Consider the following 21,280-nt stretch of genomic DNA (forward strand, 5'->3'; position numbering starts at 1 on the left):
GGAATTGTTAAATCAGATTGTCCAACATGTAAAGGCCCCCATACATCAGCAATTGATTGCAGCAATTCTGCAATTTGCAATCAATTGTGTATAAAAATCTTTCCCTTTTTCAATCGATTGCAGAATTTCCACAATCGATTGAAAAAGGGAACGTTTTTTATACACAATCGATTGCAAATTGCTGCAATCAATTGCTGATGTCAATAGATAATCACAGATGGATTGGGGCTGTAGATTGCTAGTGTATGGAGATGATCAGCAGATTTGCAGACCATTACTAGTAAAATGATGGGCCTTTCAAGATTGGCAGATCTGTGTTTGCTGAAAATGATCTGCAAATCATAAAAAAAAATCTGTAATGTATGGGCGCAGATTGCTAGATTGGGAAATCCTAAAATCGAGCAACAAATCTACAAATTGTTCATTTGTGGTTTTCAGATTGCTGATGTATGGGGGCCTTATGTCTGATTCATGCTCTTTCATCCTGGGTTCTCAGATATCTGGGTTGACAAACACGAGAGGGGGATTTTGTGTATGTCACGATATCGCAGCATATTTGTAAAGCATGGAAAGATCTACATTCTAGGTTGAAATTGTCCTTTGTTTTGAACAATTTGGTAAGTAAAATGCACGTACTCAGAGCATAAAGTCTTTGTCCCTCTATGCCGTAGGCCGCCCCCGAAGCACACCCTGAGCCGCGTGATGATCACTAAGAACCGAGGGAAAGACAAGATGTGGTGTTACACCCGGGAGCCCATCAAACAGGCCCTTCTCCGCAAGGTGCTGCTGAGCGACGAGCTGTCGCAGGAAGCCTGCATGGCCTTTATCGATATCCTCTCTCTGCCACATTATTTAATAATTAAGGTCATTTGATACTGTTTCTAAAGTCCACACGTTGAATAGTATGCGGTGTAATTTCATTGACGCGCCCATGCTAAACATATAGAGCCCTGATTCTGTGTCGCACGTGCCGCGGATGGTGCATGTAGTAGTGGTGCGATTTGCATGTGTCGTTGTCGCAATGCACACGCATCCAGGTAGCGTGCGCATGGGAAACACACGGTTCCTGGATGGTGACAGAGAAGTGTTTTAGGGCACGCACAGAGATGGTCCGTCTTATGGGAATGTGGCAGACTTGTCGGTGAAAGTGGTTGTATACGCAGACGCCCAACCACTCACATAGAGCACCATAGTGAGATGGGGAAACTCCACTTAATAATTAAGGTCATTTGATGTCACCAATTAACCTTAAATCAAATAGTTAATTTAATTAATCATCACTTTTGTGCTGCAATCCCGAGCCCCCTCTCTATAAGAAAAAGTCAAAGTATAAGTGTACATTTCCTGTTGCTGACCTTTATATAAAGTCATAACAAGGGGAAGCAGCCGAGAAGCCGACAGACGAAATCCCAACCGCCGGCTTCCCGACTGTCCAATCCCGGCAAGGTACAAATGACAGGTGTCGGCATCCCGACGCCTGTCATTAGACCTACGTCGGGAGACCGACACCTGGCTTACCGATCGAAGGTAAGCCGGGTGCGGACAGCCGCGGGGGGGGTTAGGTTAGGGTCTCCCTGGGGGGACTTAGCGTTAGGCACCAACCGAGGTTAGTGTTAGACTAGGGGAGCCCCGGGAGACTTAGGGATAGGCTGCGGGGAAGGGGTGGTTAGGGTTAGGCACCCCCGAGGGGAGGTTAGGGTTAGGCACCCCCCCGGGAGACTTAGGGTTAGGCTGCGGGGAAGCGGGGGTTAGGTTTAGGCACTTAGAGGGGGTTAGGGTTAGGCACTTGGGGGGGAGGTTAGGGTTAGGCACCCCTAAGGGAGGGTTAGGGGTGGGAATTAGGTTAGCTATACTTACCTTAATGGACGATCGTGATTTCCACCTCTGCCGTGCTGCCGCTGTCGGGATTCCGTTTGAAGTGTATATATATTGTCTCACAGCAGAGTTTTGTTTTGATTTATTGTTTGCGTTCATTTCACATTTCTCATTCTTCTAACGTTACAGATTTGCATTTTTATATTTTGTGTATTTGAAATATTCCGCAGTTTTTTTCATTAGCTGCCTTCTTATAACAGAAGGGGTTCTAATATTCACAGCTGCTTTTTGAACAGCATTATTTATTACCAAAGAATAGGGCGTCACTGTAGGTTATGTAGCAATATGACTGCAGTGCCAGATCATGATCCTATTAACTGCTATAGGATCGTACTCTATCTGGCTTACGGTGCGTACACACGTAGAGATCTGTCAGCGATACGATATCGCTGACAGATCATTATGCACCCTCCTTAGTGTGCTGGGTGACTGATATCGATCATCCAGCACACCAACTACTTACCATCGACTATAGCGAGGTCCTTATAGTAACTTGCTCGATATCAAGCAAGTTGACTGGCATGCACGGCCGATGGACGATATCTCTATCGTCCATACGTGCCCGCGCATCGGTAAGTTGGTAAGGACGATAAGTGAAAAGGACGATCTGATAGATAACGGTAACGATATCGTTATCGATCAAATCGTCCTTTTAAATCGCTACGTGTGTACGTACCATAAGGGGGAATAAATCAAACCTTGGAGAGAGATAAAGTGGGGGTTTTGCCCATAGCAACCAATCAGCTTCTAACTGTCATTTTACAGATTGTGGGGTTTATTTACTAAGCAGTGTTAGGAGACAGAGTGAAAAGTGATAAGGTACCAGCCAATCAGCTCCCAACTGTCATCTCACAGGATGTGTTTGAAAAATGACAGTTGGGAGCTGATTGGCTGGCACCTTATCACTTTTCACTCTGTCTCCTAACACTGCTTAGTAAATAGACCCCTGTGCTAGATAAAATGACAGTTAGAACCTGATTGGTTCCTTTGGTTACTTCTCTACTTTAATGAGAAATGAAGTCGATCATAGTTGAGAAGCCCAGATCACTCCAGATTCATCGCTAACGAGCTGCAATGTTCTGGCTTCTCCACCTTTGAGAGGAACGTACAGATCTCATCCAATTTGCAACCATGTGTGTGGCCAATTTATACGATCGCTCAACTTGGCTCAAGTAGGAGGATCAGGTCTAAATGTACCCAAGCCTACTCAATGTTTTATTAGCCGCCCAAAACCGCTCATTTCACACAAAGAGTGACCCATCACGCCGTCAGCGTGCTTATGTATGGTATGGCGAATGCGCATTCTGAGATTGCTTTCTATGGTGCGTGCACAGTCCTCCTTATACCATATATAGAAACTCACAGGCTGTATTTCATGTTTATTTATGTTCCTTGACTCGTCTTGTGCACCTATATTAAAGTACATGGGAGATTACCCCTCCAAACGCATGCGGTCAGTCAACGAGCTGACCGATCAAATCTTCGAAGGTGCCTTAAGAGCCGAACCACTGAAGGACGAGATCTACTGTCAGATCCTCAAGCAGCTCACCGACAACCATATCAAGTGAGTGTCTGCGTCCCATTCACCCAGGCTGAGGTTGTGGTGCCAAATACATTCTCTAGAGCAGTGGTGTCAAACTCGGGCCCTCCAGCTGCAGTGGAACTACACATCCCAGCATGCAGTGCCACAGTTTTGCTATTAGGGCATGCTAAAACTGTGGCAGGGCATGCTGGGATATGTAGTCCCACAAAAGCTGAAGGACCCGAGTTTGACAACACTGCTCTAGAGACAGGGAACTTCACTTTTATCAACTGTGGAAGTCAGGTTCACTGATAATAAGTGGATTCACAGTGCCAAACGCAGGATTTCCAGAGGGGGGATTCCAAATGCTTGATTTTAGAGTGAGTGTGGCCAGTCCATGAAGAGGTAGAATTAGCACTTATCCAGCTTTAATATGTTACATACAAAGTGTATTGTGTTGCATAATTCCAGCACATACAGGACCAGTGATCACAGTAAGCCATTAGATGCGGCAGTAGGGCCATCCTGCCTGAGCTGAGTGTTTTTATTCCAGAGCATTGGAGCAAGTCCGGGGGGTAAATTTACTTAAGTGAGAGTTTTTAGAAGTGAGTTTTAAAAGTGATGTTGCTCATAGCAACCAATCAGATTCTACTTAACAATTAACTAGCACCTTCTAGAAGATAATAGCTAGAATCTGATTGGTTGCTATGGGCAACATCACTTTTAAAACTCACTTCTAAAAACTCTCACTTTAGTAAATTTACCCCTGGGAGTCTGAGGGAGCAGCAGAAGAACTACCACTGCCCTGGACATATATGTACATATCAGGTCTCCTTATGTACTGGATAGTGTATTATTATACAGTATTAATAATTAACCCTATTGATGGTCTATAGCAGTGCACCCCTAACAGTGCATGTTTTCCACATCTCCTAGTTGGTGAACAGGTGTATTACACATTTTAAAAGATCCACAGATGGGGCTAATCATTTAATTTGTGATACTGAGAAGAATATGCAGCACTAGTAACATTCTATTATATTACTATTTCTATTGTTGTCATGGTGTGGGCTGGGGAGGGGGGTTTCCAGGCAGACGGAACCCCCCCCCCCCTGCGTTTGCCTATGATTCATTATTTGCTCTTAAAGAAAGGATCAGTGGATTAGTGAACATTGGGCCTGATTCAGAGCCACTCGTAAGCGGCAGCTCGTTCGCTCCGAGTGATGTTTGCCCAACTGCGCATGCGTACGGATCGTTATACGCATGCGCGAACCAGTCAGTGCGGTCGAAATTCATGTGCTCGCAAAATAGCGAATGCCTGATAATTTGAGTGACAGAATGAGGCGTATGTGGGTGGTAACAGGGGAAGGTGCTTGAAAACGGGGAGTGGAAATCCGATCGCAGGCGTGCTTAAAGGTCAAAACGGGCGTTTTAAGGGTGTGCATAATTAATCCAGCAGCGTCATTGACAACGTCACTTGGTTGTTTTATAGTCAGAATTGCTTGCAAAATAGTGGTTAAAAAAACCAACCACAAGAATAGCGAGCAGTTCATACGCTGGTCGATGTACTCGATTAATCTAATAAATAGCGGACATGACGTATGATGCGAGCGGCCAGGGAGCGTATTTTTCAAATTTACGTTCGCATGTTTTGCTCGCTCGTTCAGATTTAGAGGCGTGAACAGACCGCAAAGTGCGAACGGTTCATTTGAATAGCCACCCCTTTTTAGAAAACGAACGACCGCAGATAGCGAGCGGCTCTGAATGAGGGCCATTGTCCTATTTCACCTCACGTCATTGGCTTGGGGGTGGGGACTACTACTACTGGGGGCACTACAAACGGGGGGACTACTACTACTACTACTCCTAGCAGTTGTCTTAAAGGACATAAGGGGAGAACCAACTAATCAGCCTACAGATAGCATTTATCAGGCACTTGGTTGGTAGAAGCTGATTGTTTGTTATAGGCAATTTCTCCATTTGTCCCCGTATCCCCTCTGTAGACGGCTTTGGTACATCTCGCCCATAGACAATGAAACAACAAGAATTTCCATTGTTTTACTCTCCTTACATGAAATAACTATTGTATAGCTCCAGCAGCAAGCTGAGAAGATTATAAGGGGTAAATTTACTAAAGTGACAGTTTTTAGAAGTGAGTTTTAAAAGTGATGTTGCCCATTCTAGCTATTATCGTCTAGAAGGTGCTAGTTAAATGGTAAGGAGAATATGATCATTTGCTACGGGCAACATCTCTTTTAAAACTCACTTCTAAAAACTCTCACTTTAGTAAATGTACCCCTAAATCCCAGGCACACAGTGTGGCTGCTCTTATTGGACGATGACATATTTTGTTACTTTTTTTTTGAGGATGATGATTTACAAAAACATACCTTGTTTATACTTCCTGACAGCTGGCAGCCACGCATCAGTAAATCCTCTCTCTCACTGTTTATATACAAGGTGTAAGGGTCTGTCACACTGATGTTTATAGGTACAGCGAGGAGAAGGGCTGGGAACTCCTTTGGTTGACCACCGGCCTCTTCCCACCCAGCAACATCCTCCTGCCTCACGTGCAGCGATTTATCCAGACCCGCAAGCAGCACGTCCTGGCGGCCGACTGTATGCACCGGCTGCAGAGGGCTCTCCGGTAAGAGCGTCCCATCTCTTCTTGCTCCTTTAATGTTCTGTCAGAGGAAACTTGGGCCAATGTTGGGCAAATACTGTTTCTAAAGTCCACACGTTGAATAGAATGCGGCGTCATTTCATTGACGCGCCCATGCTAAACATATAGAGCCCTGATTCTGTGTCGCACGTGCCGCGGATGGTGCATGTAGTGGTGCGATTTATGTCATTGTCGCACTGCACACGCATCCAGGTAGCGTGCGCATGGGAAACACACGGTTCCTGGATGGTGACAGAGGGGTGTTTTAGGGCACGCACAGAGATGGTCCGTCTTATGGGAATGTGGCAGACTTGTCGGTGAAAGTGGTTGTGTACGCAGACGCCCAACCACTCACATAGAGCACCATAGTGAGATGGGGAAACTCCACTTGCCATAGGGTTGGTGCAAGTTTTCGATGGTGCCACCGATGGTGGCACCTGAAGATGCACCAAAGCAGTATTTCAGTGTCTTCTGAGACTGAGAATCAACCTCGTACTTAGATGCTGTCGTTTCTTCTCTCTCCCTAACTATGCAGAATTCAGTGATGGCGGCTGGAATGTTTCTGACCATTGACATTAGTTATAAATGATAAATCATTCAAGAAAGTCAATTATCAAAAAGTAAACAGAGTGTAGAGTGTCATTTCAATTTTAAAGAGGGTAAACCCCATGATTAATTAAAGGTCCATACACATTATGCGATATATCGGACGATCTATCGTACTGAGGGCCTAATTCAGAGCCGCTCGTAAGCGGCCGCTCGTTCGCTATGAGCGATGTTCGCACAACTGCGCATGCATATGGGTCGTAATGCGCATGCGCAAACCAGTCACTGCAGTCGAAAATCGAGCGCTCGCAAAACAGCGAGGGGCTGCTAATTTGATTGACAGAATGTACCGTTTGTGGGTGGTAACAGGGGAAGGTGCTTGAAAATGGGTGGCGATCTGAACGCAGGCGTGCCCAGGGACTGGCTGGCAACTTTTAGCCTGTGGGGCAAATGCATGCAGGCACCCTGTGTAGCGTGTAGCCAGGGTGCCCGAAGAACGTGCATGCTAAGGCGCCACCCCCCCTCAAGTGTTTCAGGGAGGAGGCGGGTCCATATGGGATTAATGTAAGGTAAAAATAAAGACTAGGGGCAGCCACCTGTCGTAGTGCCCATATGCAGTGCCCCCGTGTGCCACAGGAGAGAACACCCTTATGCAGGCCTCCAGTAGTGCCCACAGTAGTAAGCCCCTTATATAGTGCCCCCAGTAGTGGTCACCCCTTTGCAGTGCCCCTTGTGCCCCCAGTAGTAAGCCCCTTATATAGTGCCCCCAATAGTGGTACCCCCTATGCAGTGCCCCTTATATAGTGCCCCCAGTAGCAGTCCACCCCCCATGCAGTGCCCCCAATAGTGGTAACCCTTATGCAATGCCCCTTAAATAGTGGCCCCAGTTGTAGTCTCCCCCCTATGCAGTACCCCCAGTATTGCCCTTTATATAGAGCCCCCAGCAGTGGTCCCTCGATGCAGTGCCCCCAGTGGTAGTCCCCTCCCCCTATGCAGAGCCCCTAGTAGTAGTCCCCCCCCCTGTAGTGCCCCTAGTAGTAGTCCCCCCCTTGTAGTGCCCCCAGTAGTAGCCCCCCCTTGTAGTGCTCCCAGTAGTAGTAGTCCCCCCTTGTAGTGCCCCCAATAGTAATCCCCCACCCCCTGGTAGTGCCCCCATAGTAATCCCCCCCTAGTAGTTCCCCCAGTAGTCCCCCCCCCAGTAGAGAGAGACTTAATAAAAAAAAAACTTACCTGAAACTCCCGCTCCTGGTCCCGACACTTCTACCTGCTCCTCCGGCCGCTTTGCATTATGGGAGAGACGTCGTCATGACGACGTCTCTCCCATTACCCACTGCGGGAGCCGGAAGATGGCTCCCGCAGTGGGAGCAGCAGCAGCTGATGAGAGTCTGACAGACTCTCAGCGGCTGCTGATTACAGCAAACACACAGCTGCCGGCTCCGGCGGCTGTGTGTTTGTGCTGTGTAGCGCTGACCGGTCAGCGCTACACACGCGGTGCAGTCTGTGTCACATGGCACCCTGCCCCCCGACCCAGCCCGCCACTGGGTGTGCCTAACGGTAAAAAGGGCGTTTAATCTGAGTGCATAATTAGTATAGGAGCGTCATCGACCACATCACTTGGTTGTCTATTAGCCTGAACTGCTCGCAGTGATAGCGGGAAGTAAAACCTACCACAAGCGCTGCAAGCAGTTCAGATGCCTTTCGATGTACCCGATTAATCTAATAAATACCGGAGATGATGTGTGATGCGAACGGCAAAGGGGCGTCTTTACAAAATAGTGAGCGCATTTTTCGTTCGTTCGCTCGCTCAGACATAGAGGCGTCAACAAACCGCAATGAGCGAGCGGTCAATTTAAATAGTTGGCCCCTTTTTAGGAACGACCGTCCGCAAATAGCGTCCGGCTCTGAATCAGGCCCTGAGACTAATCGGAGTGATATATTGGTCACATGTGTACGGGTGATTGCACGCTCCCGTATGTCGTTCGTTGGACAGCAGATCAGAAGATCCGTCGGACAACACCTTGGGGTATATTTACATTTACTAAAGTGCGTGTTGTTAGAAGTGGAGACGTTGCCCATAGCAACCAGTCAGATTCCATTTAAAATTTATCTAGCACCTTCTAGAACATAATAGCTGGAATCTGATTGGTTGCTATGGGCAACATCTCCACTTGTAAAAACCCACGCTTTAGAAAATATATCCCCATGATTCTGGATGCAGCGGGGTACGATATATCATGCGGTCGTACGCCAGATCATGCAGTGCGTACAGGCTGTCTCATAGATATCGCGCCGTCACGTGCATGGTGCGTCATCGTCTGGTGTGTAGCCAGGTTTAGTCATATTTCCCTTTTACCGCTTTTATAACTTTTCATTTAATCACTTAGAGGAGGTGTATTAAAGCTTGGAGATAAAGTACCAACCAAGCAGCTCCTGTTATTTTTCAAACACAGCCTGTCACATGAAAGTTAGGAGCTGATTGGCTGGTACTTTATCTTCATTCTCAGATCTGAGCTGCTCACTACAGTGATTTTAGATTACAAAAAGCTAAAAAATATTAAATGGAAACTTTCACAAAATTGCTGGCGTCTCATTGGGTTCAGTATATTAAATTGACGTCCAGCATGTCAACACTGATATGATATGACATTTCGATCATGCTGACGGACTGCCACCGGTCTGATTTTGTAAAATCTGCCTAGTCAAAATGATACAGCCGTGTATGTGCGCTGAGTATAGGATTTTCTAGCAATATCTCTGATTGATATATATTATTCCCGCTTGTGATACCAAATAATGATCAATATAATATATCTATTTTATGTAACTATAGGCTACATAACACTACTACATGTGGCACTTAGATACACCATGAACAACATTTACTGATTTCATGCAATGGTCCCGTTTTGGGTGCATTTTACAGCGCTAAATTATTTTAGTCGGATCTTGTTAGGCACTGACGTATAACCTTTTGTTTTACTCAGGAACGGCTCCAGAAAGTATCCGCCACATTTGGTTGAGGTGGAAGCGATTCAGCATAAAACCACCCAAATTTTCCACAAAGTGTACTTCCCCGACGACATGGATGAGGTGAGAAATGGCGGGAGCATAAAGTCATTTTAATTTATTTTTCATGCGGCTCACAGGGGTGGGCGTGCCTAGTGTGTGTCTGTGTTTATCTGTGTGTAAGTGACATTTAGGTGAGTGGTGCTTAAACCAACCTGTAGCCAATCACAGGGCTAGAACGTTAGGTCTAGACTAACATCTAGCCAATCACAGCGTTACAACACTCCTTTAACTAGACCAACCTGTAGCCAATCACAGGGCTAGAACGTTAGGTCTAGGCTAACATCTAGCCAATCACAGCGTTACAACACTCCTTTAACTAGACCAACCTGTAGCCAATCACAGGGCCAGAACGTTAGGTCTAGGCTAACATCTAGCCAATCACAGCGTTACAACACTCCTTTAACTAGACCAACCTGTAGCCAATCACAGGGCCAGAACGTTAGGTCTAGGCTAACATCTAGCCAATCACAGCGTTACAACACTCCTATAACTAGACCAACCTGTAGCCAATCACAGGGCTAGAACGTTAGGTCTAGGCTAACATCTAGCCAATCACAGTGTTATAACACTGGGAAAACTGGACCAAACTATAGCCAATCAGAGCATTAGAACATTCATACATCTACTAAAACTATCAACTACAATGGAAACTGAACCAAACCTGAGACATAATCTCCTATATGAAACCAGAATCCAAAAGGTTATTTGTTCACCTTTTCTCTAGCTCCCGTTCACTGTAGACTTGAATCCGTTCCCAGCGCTTCTACTGCACAGTATGACCATAACAATGGATCCCATAAGTGTTTGTGGAATCAGGCTGGTGTCGTATCTCGTCTTTGTACTCAGAGCTATGGGACGCTGTCAGATAAATATCATCCCATGCCCCAGAGTGTCACGGTGGACGGTCACAGTGCTCTTCTCTTACAGGCATTTGAGGTGGAATCTAGCACCAAGGCCAAGGATTTCTGCCAGGATATTGCTAACCGGCTTCTCCTGAAATCCCCAGAAGGCTTCAGTCTGTTTGTGAAGATTTCCGATAAGGTGAGAATGGAGGGAGTGTGGTGTTTCACAAACTAAATGGGGTTATGGGCGTGTGCGCGCGTGTTAACCCTTTGGCTGGCTGACTGGCATAGCTGCACCTATTCAATGTGGAGGCAGCCATTTTGTGACCCCCATATGTGTGCAGATGCAGGCTATAGACCGTATGTAGTCGCCTGCGGGACACAGGTACAGGCGTAATTCTTTTGAGTTTTTCCACATTTTTAAAGTGACAATAATTGAACCAGGTTAGTTTTGCCTTTCTAAATTATTGCCGCTTTAAAAATACGGACAGACTCGCCGGAATCGCGCCAGTGCCTGTATCTTGCAGGCGATTACATAAAGCCATAAGAATTTGATAGGAGCTATTCACATTACTGTTGTGCTGTCCGCTTCCTCCAGGTAGCTGGATATTGGTGCTAATGGCTGCCTACACTTACGAGAGGAGCTGGACACGTGCGCACAAACAGCATTTACGTTGTTGATTTGTACTTTTGCACTGAATCGAGTCTTTCTGTATTTAGGCAACAGGTATACCTTTACATAGTTATACCTACCAACATTTATATGAGTACATGTGAAATATGGAAAAACATAAGCCCCAACGCCAATCTGTGCAAACTCCACCCCCTATCCGCCTCTTCATTTTTTATTTTAGCAAGCTCCGCCATTTTCGATGATTGCTAATCGGAATTGTCTGCCAAAATTAGGACAGTTGGGAGGTATGGCTGGGTAATGGGACGTGTTGTGCACACCGAGAGCTGTAGGGGTATATTTACTACGGTGGAGATGTTGCCCATAGCAACCAATCAGATTCTGCTTAACATTTATCACCTTCTAGAAGATAATAGCTAGAATCGAATTGGTTGCTATGGGCAACATCTCCACTTCTAAAAACCCGCACTTTAGTAAATATACCCCGTAGTCTTATAGGGGTATACAATATGGGAGTGAAAACATCGTTTTCGCGATGTTTTCGCACCTATGACGTCATTATCGCAGGTTTTAGTTTTACACTGTATTCAATTTCAAAGACTTTTCGCAGGTTCGAAAAGTCTTTGAAATAAAACGGGGATAACTTTTCACCACTGAATAGGTGGCGAAAAAAAGTGCAGAATTGGGGTTTAGGGGTGCAGGCTTAAAAAAAATAGCCTGCACCCCTGGGAATGACATTTAAAAAATAACTGTGTCAAAAAAAGTAAAAAAAAAAAAAATAGGGACACCCCAAAAAATAATTTTAAAAATTGGGGTGAAAAATAAAAATGGGAAAAAATTGTTTAACAATAGGGAAATAGGTTCAGGGCTATTCTGCATGTATGCGGCAGGTGTTTTCTAGAATAGAATTATAGCGGCAGGTGCACAAATGCAGAATTTTTAAAAACGTACTTTAGGGACACCAAAATATGCTAGTACCCATTTTCATGTACCCCAAATTTGATGGGACCACTTAAAAAAATGAAAAAAATCACCTAAGTGCTCTTCTGCATCACTTCTTCAATGTCGGGAAAAAAACACCTGCTGCGGCTATTTAAATCCCCGACTTTCATTTACAGGCTAAAACGGGGGGTACCCATAGTGATCCCCCATGTTTTTACAACTTTAGGGGGGTCCTCCAATTTTTTTTGGAACATTTCGTAACTTTACGCAAATCCCACTTCGCAGGCTCCCGTTTTCGTTAGTTTCATATTGAATACGGGGATAAGCGGGCGCGCGCCCGATACTTTTTCCCAGGTAAAAGCTCCGATATGAAACGTAAATTTCGAAAGCGAAGTTTACGTTTCATATTGAATTCCCCTCTTAGTCCGATGATTTCTATTTGATGTATTTCAGGTGATAAGTGTCCCAGAAGGAGATTTTTTCTTTGACTTTGTCCGACATCTGACAGACTGGATAAAGAAAGCCCGCCCGTCCAAGGATGGTAAGAAGTGGCCAGCGGGTGGGGTGCCAGGATGGTGCAAACATTCTGTTATTATGTTGCAGTTTCCAGTGAGATTTATTTGTACATTATATTATCTCCTCTAAACTTACTGATTACAGCAAAGCCCTGATTAGTGTATATAGACAGACTTTCGGGGCCGCAGGAAGGGGGGGCGTAGGTGGGGCATGTGCCCCGGGTGACAGAAAGGTGCGCCAGCAGGGGATGTGGTTGCATCTGCCTCAGCTGTGATGCCGCTGAGCAGGAGTGGGGGGGGGGGGGTCAGCGCAAAGTTATCCCCTCCAAGGGGCCGTGCTAAGCAGCAATGTGATGAGTCTTCGCCACAGTGACAGAAAGGCTAGCTTCACCCCTTCTTTGGAATTGTGCAAAAGTTTTCAAAGTCTTGAAAATAACTTGTAACTTTTTACCATAGCATCTAAATAAATACTCGTTATTCAAGTTTGTATTTCAAGTAGAGATGTGCTCAGACCCCCGTGTTTTGGTTCTAAATCATCGTCGTGTTTTGGTTTTGGCAAAATCACCCTCAAATGTTTTGGTTTGGTTTTCTTTAAAAAAAAATAGAAATATTTATCAAAAAACAGCTAAAATCATGTAACTTGGACCTATTTTTGTTCCTAGCATTCATTTCCAGTCATTATTGACCACTTTTGGCATCTGAAATCACGAGAGAGGAACTTACATGCAATCAGAAACATGCGAGATCCGGTTTTTAGATCTGAGATGCAACCTGCGGGAAGACCTGAGCCAGGGACTCAATATTACTCGAAAGAGTCGAAACCTCTAAAGTTCGAGTGTGTTCTGTTTTCATCAAAATTTAACCGCTCATCTCTAATTTCATGAGTGCTCAACTGCTCGATGCAGTGGGAGCAGACATTTTGTGGCTTAAACAAATATGCATAATGGCGCCTATCAATTTACTAGGAACCAATGACATCGCAGTGGCGCATTGCATGAGTTAAAGTACGGTCTAAGCTTTGAGTGCTTCTGTGGCCGGAGGCAGGGCACACGGGGTTAATGGCTGCCACAGCACTGAAGGGGTTAACCCCCGCGCTTTGCCGCCATTTTTAAAAGGACAAAAGGCGCCACGCGCCTATTGTAAATGTATAGTCTGCGCTATGCGCTGAGTGTTGATAAGTGTGTTTTAATGTTTTATATGCAGCGGCCTGGACTTGCTGCACTGGGAGAGTGTAGGTAGGATGTGTCATGGCCGCTGCAGGACAGGGAGAGCCAGCTCCCACTGCGACCAGCGCTGAAACAGTTAAAGTGGACAGTTTAAAAGCACACTGCACATGGTTCATAATAAACTGTATTAAAGTATATATGTATTGCTGTAATGCACTGCAGCTGATCTGCAATGCATTAGTGCATGAAGCAACGTATATTTAATAGGTTATGCACTATATGGTTTAAATGTATATTGGTTTTAAATGCACTTTTTGTATATGACATGACCAGCCTCTGTGTCTGCAGAAACTAGCAGGAGGTCTGATGAATAGGAAGACCTGTTGTGGTCAGTAAACTTTGGCTGGAAGGTTACTGTGTGAAGGTGTGAATGGTGTCATATAGCCAAACACTTCAGATACAGAACTTCCTTTTGAAAAGACAATTTGTTTTTAAGAACCTTTTGGATGTCACTGAATGTGTTAAGGTTGGAAATGCCAAAATGATTGATAAGGATGAATGTCATTTACCATTTCCTGTGACATGTTATATCAACATTTTAGGAGACAGTATAATGTATGATAAATCAGTTTGTGTTGGTGGATTAGGAAGGAGGATATTAAGAGACTCCTTTGAAATGTAATATATTGTTAATTTATGCTTGCCCCCCTGTGATGTTGTGTGTAAGAATGACATAAAAAGAGGGACTGTGAGCCCTGTATGTGTACAACCCTGTAACTTCTGTGTGGAGGAGAGCTGCTGATAAGATTCCTGTATGTGGTACATCTTTGAAAATCCTTTGTGGAGAATTGCTGTTTGATTTCTGTGTGATATTCCCCTTCAGACGGAAGGGAGGGTCTTCTTTAAGACATTGAGCAAATAAACACCGTTTGCCTTTACTTCAATTGCCTCAATCTTGCGACCAACAGAATTGCGCCAAAACGCTATTCCGTTCTCCTGCTGTTCTGGGTAAGAGCTCCGTGTCTCCAAGTTCAAGCCCTCTGCCAGCTACCGTGCAGACCTGGTCCATTGCGAGGGATCAGGTGGGAACAGCCGATACCAAACAGGAGGTGTGTCCACAGTTAGTCAAACGCATACGCAGCAGAAGCGGTTCCAAACGCCGATGGTAGAGTTTCGTGGTAGCAGCATCGTTAAACGCCCATGGCGCAGTGGGCGGAGTCAGTGACAGGCGGTCACTGACTGTGATTGGGATTCCGAAAGCGCTAACCAGTGACCAGGGACGTCCTAGGCGAAAGGCGTCCGGTCACATCTGGTGGCATAGCGGTGGGATAATCCCAGGCGGCTTTTCGGTCACCCGACGAGAGAAGCCGAGTTACTCAGGAGAGGAGTAACTGCAGTTCAGGAGAACACGCAGGATGACTGATAACAGCGGAATGGAGTTGCATCAGACGGAGGTGGAAAGTGCGGCCAGCGTAACAATGGACGCCCCTCAGAACGTGGTGAGAGCAAAAAGTCCTGCCCCCTCTCACAGCAGTTATGTTTCTCAGCATTCCCCAGCACGGCAGGGATCCCAACGAATGGATACCCTAGCGGAGCGGCTAGCGGAATTGGGAGAAAAGGCAACGGAACAAGAACGTATGCTCATCATTCGGATGTGGCATGATGAGCAGCAGGGGCTAGCTGGCAACTTTTAGCCTGGAGGGCAAATGCATGCAGGCGGCCCTGGCAGAGGAGTAGCATGTAGCCAGGGTGTCCGAAGAATATGCGTGCTACGGCGCCCCCCACCCCTCAAATGTTCCAGGGAGGAGACGGGTCCATATGGGATTAATGTAAGGTAAAAATAAAGATTAGGGCAGCCCCCTGTCGTAGTGCCCATATGCAGTGCCCCCGTGTGCCACAGGAGAGAACACCCTTATGCAGGCCTCCAGTAGTGCCCCCAGTAGTAGTCCCCTCCCTTGTAGTACCCCCAGTAGTAGTAGTCCCCCCCTTTGTAGTGCCCCCAGTAGTAGTAGTCCCCCCCTTTGTAGTGCCCCCAGTAGTAGTAGTCCCCCCACCTTTGCAGTGCCCCCAGTAGTAGTAGTCCCCCCTTTTGTAGTGCCCCCATTAGTAGTAGCCCCCCCCTTGTAGTGCCCCCAGTAGTAGTAGTCCCCCCCCTTGTAGTGTCCCCAGTAGTAGTAATCCCCCCCTTGTAGTGTCCCCAGTAGTAGTAGTCCCCAGTAGTAGTAGTCCCCCTCCCCCCTTGTAGTGCCCCCAGTAGTGGTAGTAGTCCCCTTATAGTGCCCCCAGTAGTAGTAGTCCCCAGTAGTAGTAGTCCCCTCCCCCTTGTAGTGCCCCCAGTAGTAGTAGTCCCCCACCCCCCTTGTAGTAGTCCCCAGTAGTAGTAGTCCCCCACCCCCCTTGTAGTGCCCCCAGTAGTAGTAGTCCCCTTATAGTGCCCCCAGTAGTAGTAGTCCCCACCCCCTTGTAGTGCCCCCAGTAGTAGTCCCCACTTGTAGTGCCCCCAGTAGTAGTCCCCCCCTTGTAGTGCCCCCAGTAGTTGTTGTCCCCCAGCCCCCTTGTAATGCCCCCAGTAGTAGTCCCCACTTGTAGTGCCCCCAGTAGTAGTCCCCCCCTTGTAGTGCCAGACCCCCCCAGTAGACACACATAATATAAAAAACAAAATAAAAAAAAAACACTTACCTGAATCCCCGCTCCCGCCACCGCCATCTGCTCCTCCGTCTGTCCTCCCGGGCCGGGCCGCTCTGCATTATGGGAGAGACGTCATATGACATCATGACGTCTCTCCCATTGCCCACTGCGGGAGCCGGAAGATGGAGCGGCTCCCGCAGTGGGCGCAACAGCAGCAGCTAATGAGAGTCTGACAGACTCTCATTGGTTGCTGCTTACAACAAACACACAGCTGCCGGAGCCGGCGGCTGTGTGTTTGTCAGTGTAGCGCTGACCGAACTCCGTCCGGTCAGCGCTACACACGCGGTGCAGTCTGTGTCACAGTGACACAGACTGCACCGCCCCGGGGCCCACATGACGCTGCGGCCAGGGGGGCACATGGCACCCTGCCCCCCGGCCCAGCCCACCACTGACGAGCGGGCACCACGAGCCGTGGTACCCCAAGCACCGTTGCGGACTGCTGTACCGGGATCAGATCGTATACAGTTTGCCAAATTTGCAGACAGTGATGGGGACATTGATGGACATTTGCAAGTATTTGAAAGGACTTGTAAACTACACGATTTACCCAAGCAGGAGTGGGTCAGACACCTAGTGCCCACACTGCACGGAGAGGCCCTGGAGGCCTATCGAGGAGTGGCCACCGAGGACTGCGGTAACTATGATGAAGTCGTAAGGGCCCTCCTACAGCGATACTTTGTCACTCCTGAGTCCTACAGGAAAAAGTTCCGGGACTTGCCCAAGAACCCTACCAGCACCCATGAGCAGTTCGCCACCCAGCTGAGGCAGTACATGGTGAAGTGGGTGAAGGGATCTGGTGCCACTACCTGGGACGCACTGGTTGATCTGCTGTGCCAAGAGCAGTTCTACCGCAGTTGTGCCCTAGAGGTGAAGGAGTGGGTGCTAGACCGGGAGCCACCCAGCTTGAAGATGGCGGCCCAGTTAGCGGACAAGTATGTGGCAATTCGGCCACAAGGGCAGAAGCGACCGACTAGCAGCAGACCCCAATGGACTGTACAACCAGGGGAATACCCCTCTTCTGCTCATCACCCCCCAAAGTGGGCATCCTCCAACCCGGGTGCTCTTGGCCAGCAACCGCCCCGCCCTGTCCCTGCAAATAATCAGAGACCACCGGGGCCCCGACTGGACAAGAAGTGTTATGACTGTGGGAAAATCAGACATCTGAGAATGAACTGTCCTACACCCCAAGCACCCCAGACTCGTGCCCCAAATCCGAGTGCTGGAGCCCGGCTTGCTTGCCTGACCCGGGGAGGTGAGCCCAAAGAGACTGTTCCTACTCCAGACAGTCCAATGGAGTGTGGGGAGAATCAGGTGGACTCTACGGAGAGAGTCACCTGCATGGCCAAGGGGCCACCCCAAAATATGTGGCAGCACCTGCAGACGGTCCAAGTGGGGCCTCTGCAGGGACAAGGATTAAGAGACTCTGGGGCCTCAATAACTGTTGTAAGCCCCTGCCTAATTGATCCTGCTGCAGTACTGCCAGGTCGCACTGCCAAAGTGACCGTGGCAGGCGGAATGGAGCAAGAGGTACCTGGGGCGAGAGTCTACCTGGACTGGGGAGCCGGCCCAGAGTTGAGGGATGTTGCTGTCATGGATGGCCTTCCAACTGATGTGGTCCTGGGGAATGACCTTGGTGGTGGAATCGTTACCACGTTTGCTGACGCCATCGCCCGGAGTCAAGTTTCTGGATCACAGTCTACCTCAACTGCACCAGAACAGCCCAGCTCAGAGGAAAAGACCACAGCGGCTAGACAACTGCCAGCGCAGCTTACCACAGCATCAACCAGCCCAGAGGAAAAGATTACAGCGGCTAGATCAGCACGACTACCCAGCATGCCTTTTGCCTCTGGTATGCCTACGTCCCCTAGCAACGCAGAGGATGTTGGTTCCGGCTCGTTGGATCCTGTGAGGGTGCCCAGTGATGCTCCTGTCCCTAGTGGTTTGCCAACTCCGGCGGTGAGTACGAATGACCACACTGACCTCCTTTTGGCTGACCTCAACCAAACTGACCCTAGCGATCCCAACCCATATCCCCCTGTAGAAAGTCCCTACTTAGAAGGAAGTGAGGGCCCCAGACAGGAGTTCAGCGAAGCTCAGCTTGCTGACCCATATCTGGAAGGCATATCGTGCCAAGCTGGCAGCGGCCTTTCAGGGATAGCGGAAGTGAGTGTGACCTGGCTGGAAGGGTTAAGATACAGGGTAGTCAGGAAGGTAGAAGGGGATAGGCCAGTTAGGGAGCAAGGTCCCCTGCTTGTGCCAAGTAGATCGGGGAAGACACGCAGCCTACCCGTGGTTGAATCCACACGGGGCTCAGAGGCTGGTGATCTGTCCGCCATCACTGTGGAACAGGTAGCGGACAAGGTGGTGAGAAAAGGCCTAGGTGACAGGGTAGGTTCCCATAGTCATAGGTCATTGGAGGAGGATAGTAGGGCAGGTCTGACAGGTAGTGCAGACAGATGCCAGGTGGAGATGACAGAGGTACAGTGCCAGGGGTACAGAGTGGGGGGAGACAGGGGTAGGCCCAGACCAGCAGAGGTAGAGCCAACCAGAAACTGTCCCCGGCCCACAACCCCAAGACAGGTACTGACCTTAGAAACTGTAAGGCCCTATGGACGAGTTGTCCTTGACCTTAGTGCTGTAGTGACACCCCTTACAGAGTTGACCAGGGAGGGATTTCCCAAGTCAGTGGACTGGATACCCGCTTGTGAGTTGGCATTCCAGTCATTGAAGGAGGCTCTGATACCAGCTCCAGTGCAGATGGCGCAATTTCAGGACCAGGACATTGTGGTACGAACTAATGAGTCATTGCACGGACTGGGAGCAGTACGGAGCCAGGAGGGGCCATATGGTCAGTAGCACCCTGTGGCTTGTTTGAGCAGGATACTGCTATGGTGGGAGGTGGGGTATGCCACAATTGGAACACAGTGGTTGGCAATTGTTTGGGCATTGGACCACCTTCGGCACTATGTGTGCGACTGGTCCCCCAAAAGGGAAACTGACCTACTATTGTGGTGGAGCCTTGGACTTCAGTGTGACTATTTGGACATTGTGCACAGACAAGGAGAGGCCCACTGCAATATGGATGAACTGTCCAGGCTGGAGCCGAAGCCCCCCAGGTAGTTTCCCTGAACCCCCCAAGAGACTGCGGGACCAGGAGCCAAATCTTTGGGACATGGCCCTCTGGTAGCCCGCTTGAGGGGGAGGGGAGAAGTGTGGCCGGAGGCAGGGCACACGGGGTTAATGGCTGCCACAGCACTGAATGGGTTAACCCCCGCGCTGTGCCGACATTTTTAAAAGGACAAAAGGCGCCACACGCCTATTGTAAATGTATAGTCTGCGCTACGCGCTGAGTGTTGATAAGTGTGTTTTAATGTTTTATATGCAGCGGCCTGGATTTGCTGCACTGGGGGAGTGTAGGTAGGATGTGTCATGGCTGCTGCAGGACAGGGAGAGCCAGCTCCCACTGCGACCAGCGCTGAAACAGTTAAAGTGGACAGTTTAAAAGCACACTGCACATGGTTCATAATAAACTGTATTAAAGTATATATGTATTGCTGTAATGCACTGCAGCTGATCTGCAATGCATTAGTGCATGAAGCAACGTATATTTAATAGGTTATGCACTATATGGTTTAAATGTATATTGGTTTTAAATGCACTTTTTGTATATGACATGACCAGCCTCTGTGTCTGCAGAAACTAGCAGGAGGTCTGATGAATAGGAAGACCTGTTGTGGTCAGTAAACTTTGGCTGGAAGGTTACTGTGTGAAGGTGTGAATGGTGTCATATAGCCAAACACTTCAGATACAGAACTTCCTTTTGAAAAGACAATTTGTTTTTAAGAACCTTTTGGATGTCACTGAATGTGTTAAGGTTGGAAATGCCAAAATGATTGATAAGGATGAATGTCATTTACCATTTCCTGTGACATGTTATATCAACATTTTAGGAGACAGTATAATGTATGATAAATCAGTTTGTGTTGGTGGATTAGGAAGGAGGATATTGAGAGACTCCTTTGAAATGTAATATATTGTTAATTTATGCTTTCTGAGATAGCCTGATTGGCTAGAGGGAGCACAGGGTGGATTTGCCCCCTTGTGATGTTGTGTGTAAGAATGACATAAAAAGAGGGACTGTGAGCCCTGTGTGTGTACAACCCTGTCACTTTTTTGAGGAGAAGAGCTGCTGATAAGATTCCTGTATGTGGTACATCTTTGAAAATCCTTTGTGGAGAATTGCTGTTTGATTTCTGTGTGATATTCCCCTTCAGACGGAAGGGAGGGTCTTCTTTAAGACATTGAGCAAATAAACACCGTTTGCCTTTACTTCAATTGCCTCAATCTTGCGACCAACAGAATTGCGCCAAAATGCTATTCCGTTCTCCTGCTGTTCTGGGTAAGAGCTCCGTGTCTCCAAGTTCAAGCCCTCTGCCAAGCTACCGTGCAGACCGGGTCCATTGCGAGGGATCAGGTGGGAACAGCCGACACCAAACAGGAGGTGTGTCCGCAGTTAGTCAAACGCATACGCAGCAGAAGCGGTTCCAAACGCCGATGGTAGAGTTTGGTGGTGGCAGCATCGTTAAACGCCCACGGCGCAGTGGGCGGAGTCAGTGACAGGCGGTCACTGACGGTGATTGGGATTCCGAAAGCGCTAACCCGTGACCAGGGACGGCCTAGGCGAAAGGCGTCTGGTCACAGCTTCCTAATAGGGAGACCGTAGGGCCCAGGACCTTTTGGTGTGTTTCTAAGACGTCTACCACCTCCTTGCATCGGTTCCTGATGGAGAAAGGGATTACCACATTATGTTTTTGGCAAAGAA

General features: G+C 47.8%; 1 protein-coding gene across 2 annotated transcripts in view; it reads left to right on the forward strand.

The window, feature by feature from the left end:
• Positions 1-21,280, forward strand: part of MYO7A (myosin VIIA) — a 203,237-nt gene that overhangs the window by 172,864 nt on the left and 9,093 nt on the right. For both annotated transcript variants that reach the window (XM_088473794.1, XM_088473795.1), the window contains 6 exons: positions 672-829; positions 3,286-3,439; positions 5,889-6,044; positions 9,590-9,695; positions 10,602-10,715; positions 12,543-12,630. In XM_088473794.1, coding sequence (XP_088329920.1) covers positions 672-829; positions 3,286-3,439; positions 5,889-6,044; positions 9,590-9,695; positions 10,602-10,715; positions 12,543-12,630 — 776 coding nt within the window. The remainder of the gene's footprint in view (positions 1-671; positions 830-3,285; positions 3,440-5,888; positions 6,045-9,589; positions 9,696-10,601; positions 10,716-12,542; positions 12,631-21,280) is intronic.

The sequence above is a fragment of the Taudactylus pleione genome, unplaced genomic scaffold, assembly GCF_031769625.1.
Source record: "Taudactylus pleione unplaced genomic scaffold, aTauple2 ptg000140l, whole genome shotgun sequence".
In the NCBI taxonomy this organism is placed as follows: Eukaryota; Metazoa; Chordata; class Amphibia; order Anura; family Myobatrachidae; genus Taudactylus; species Taudactylus pleione.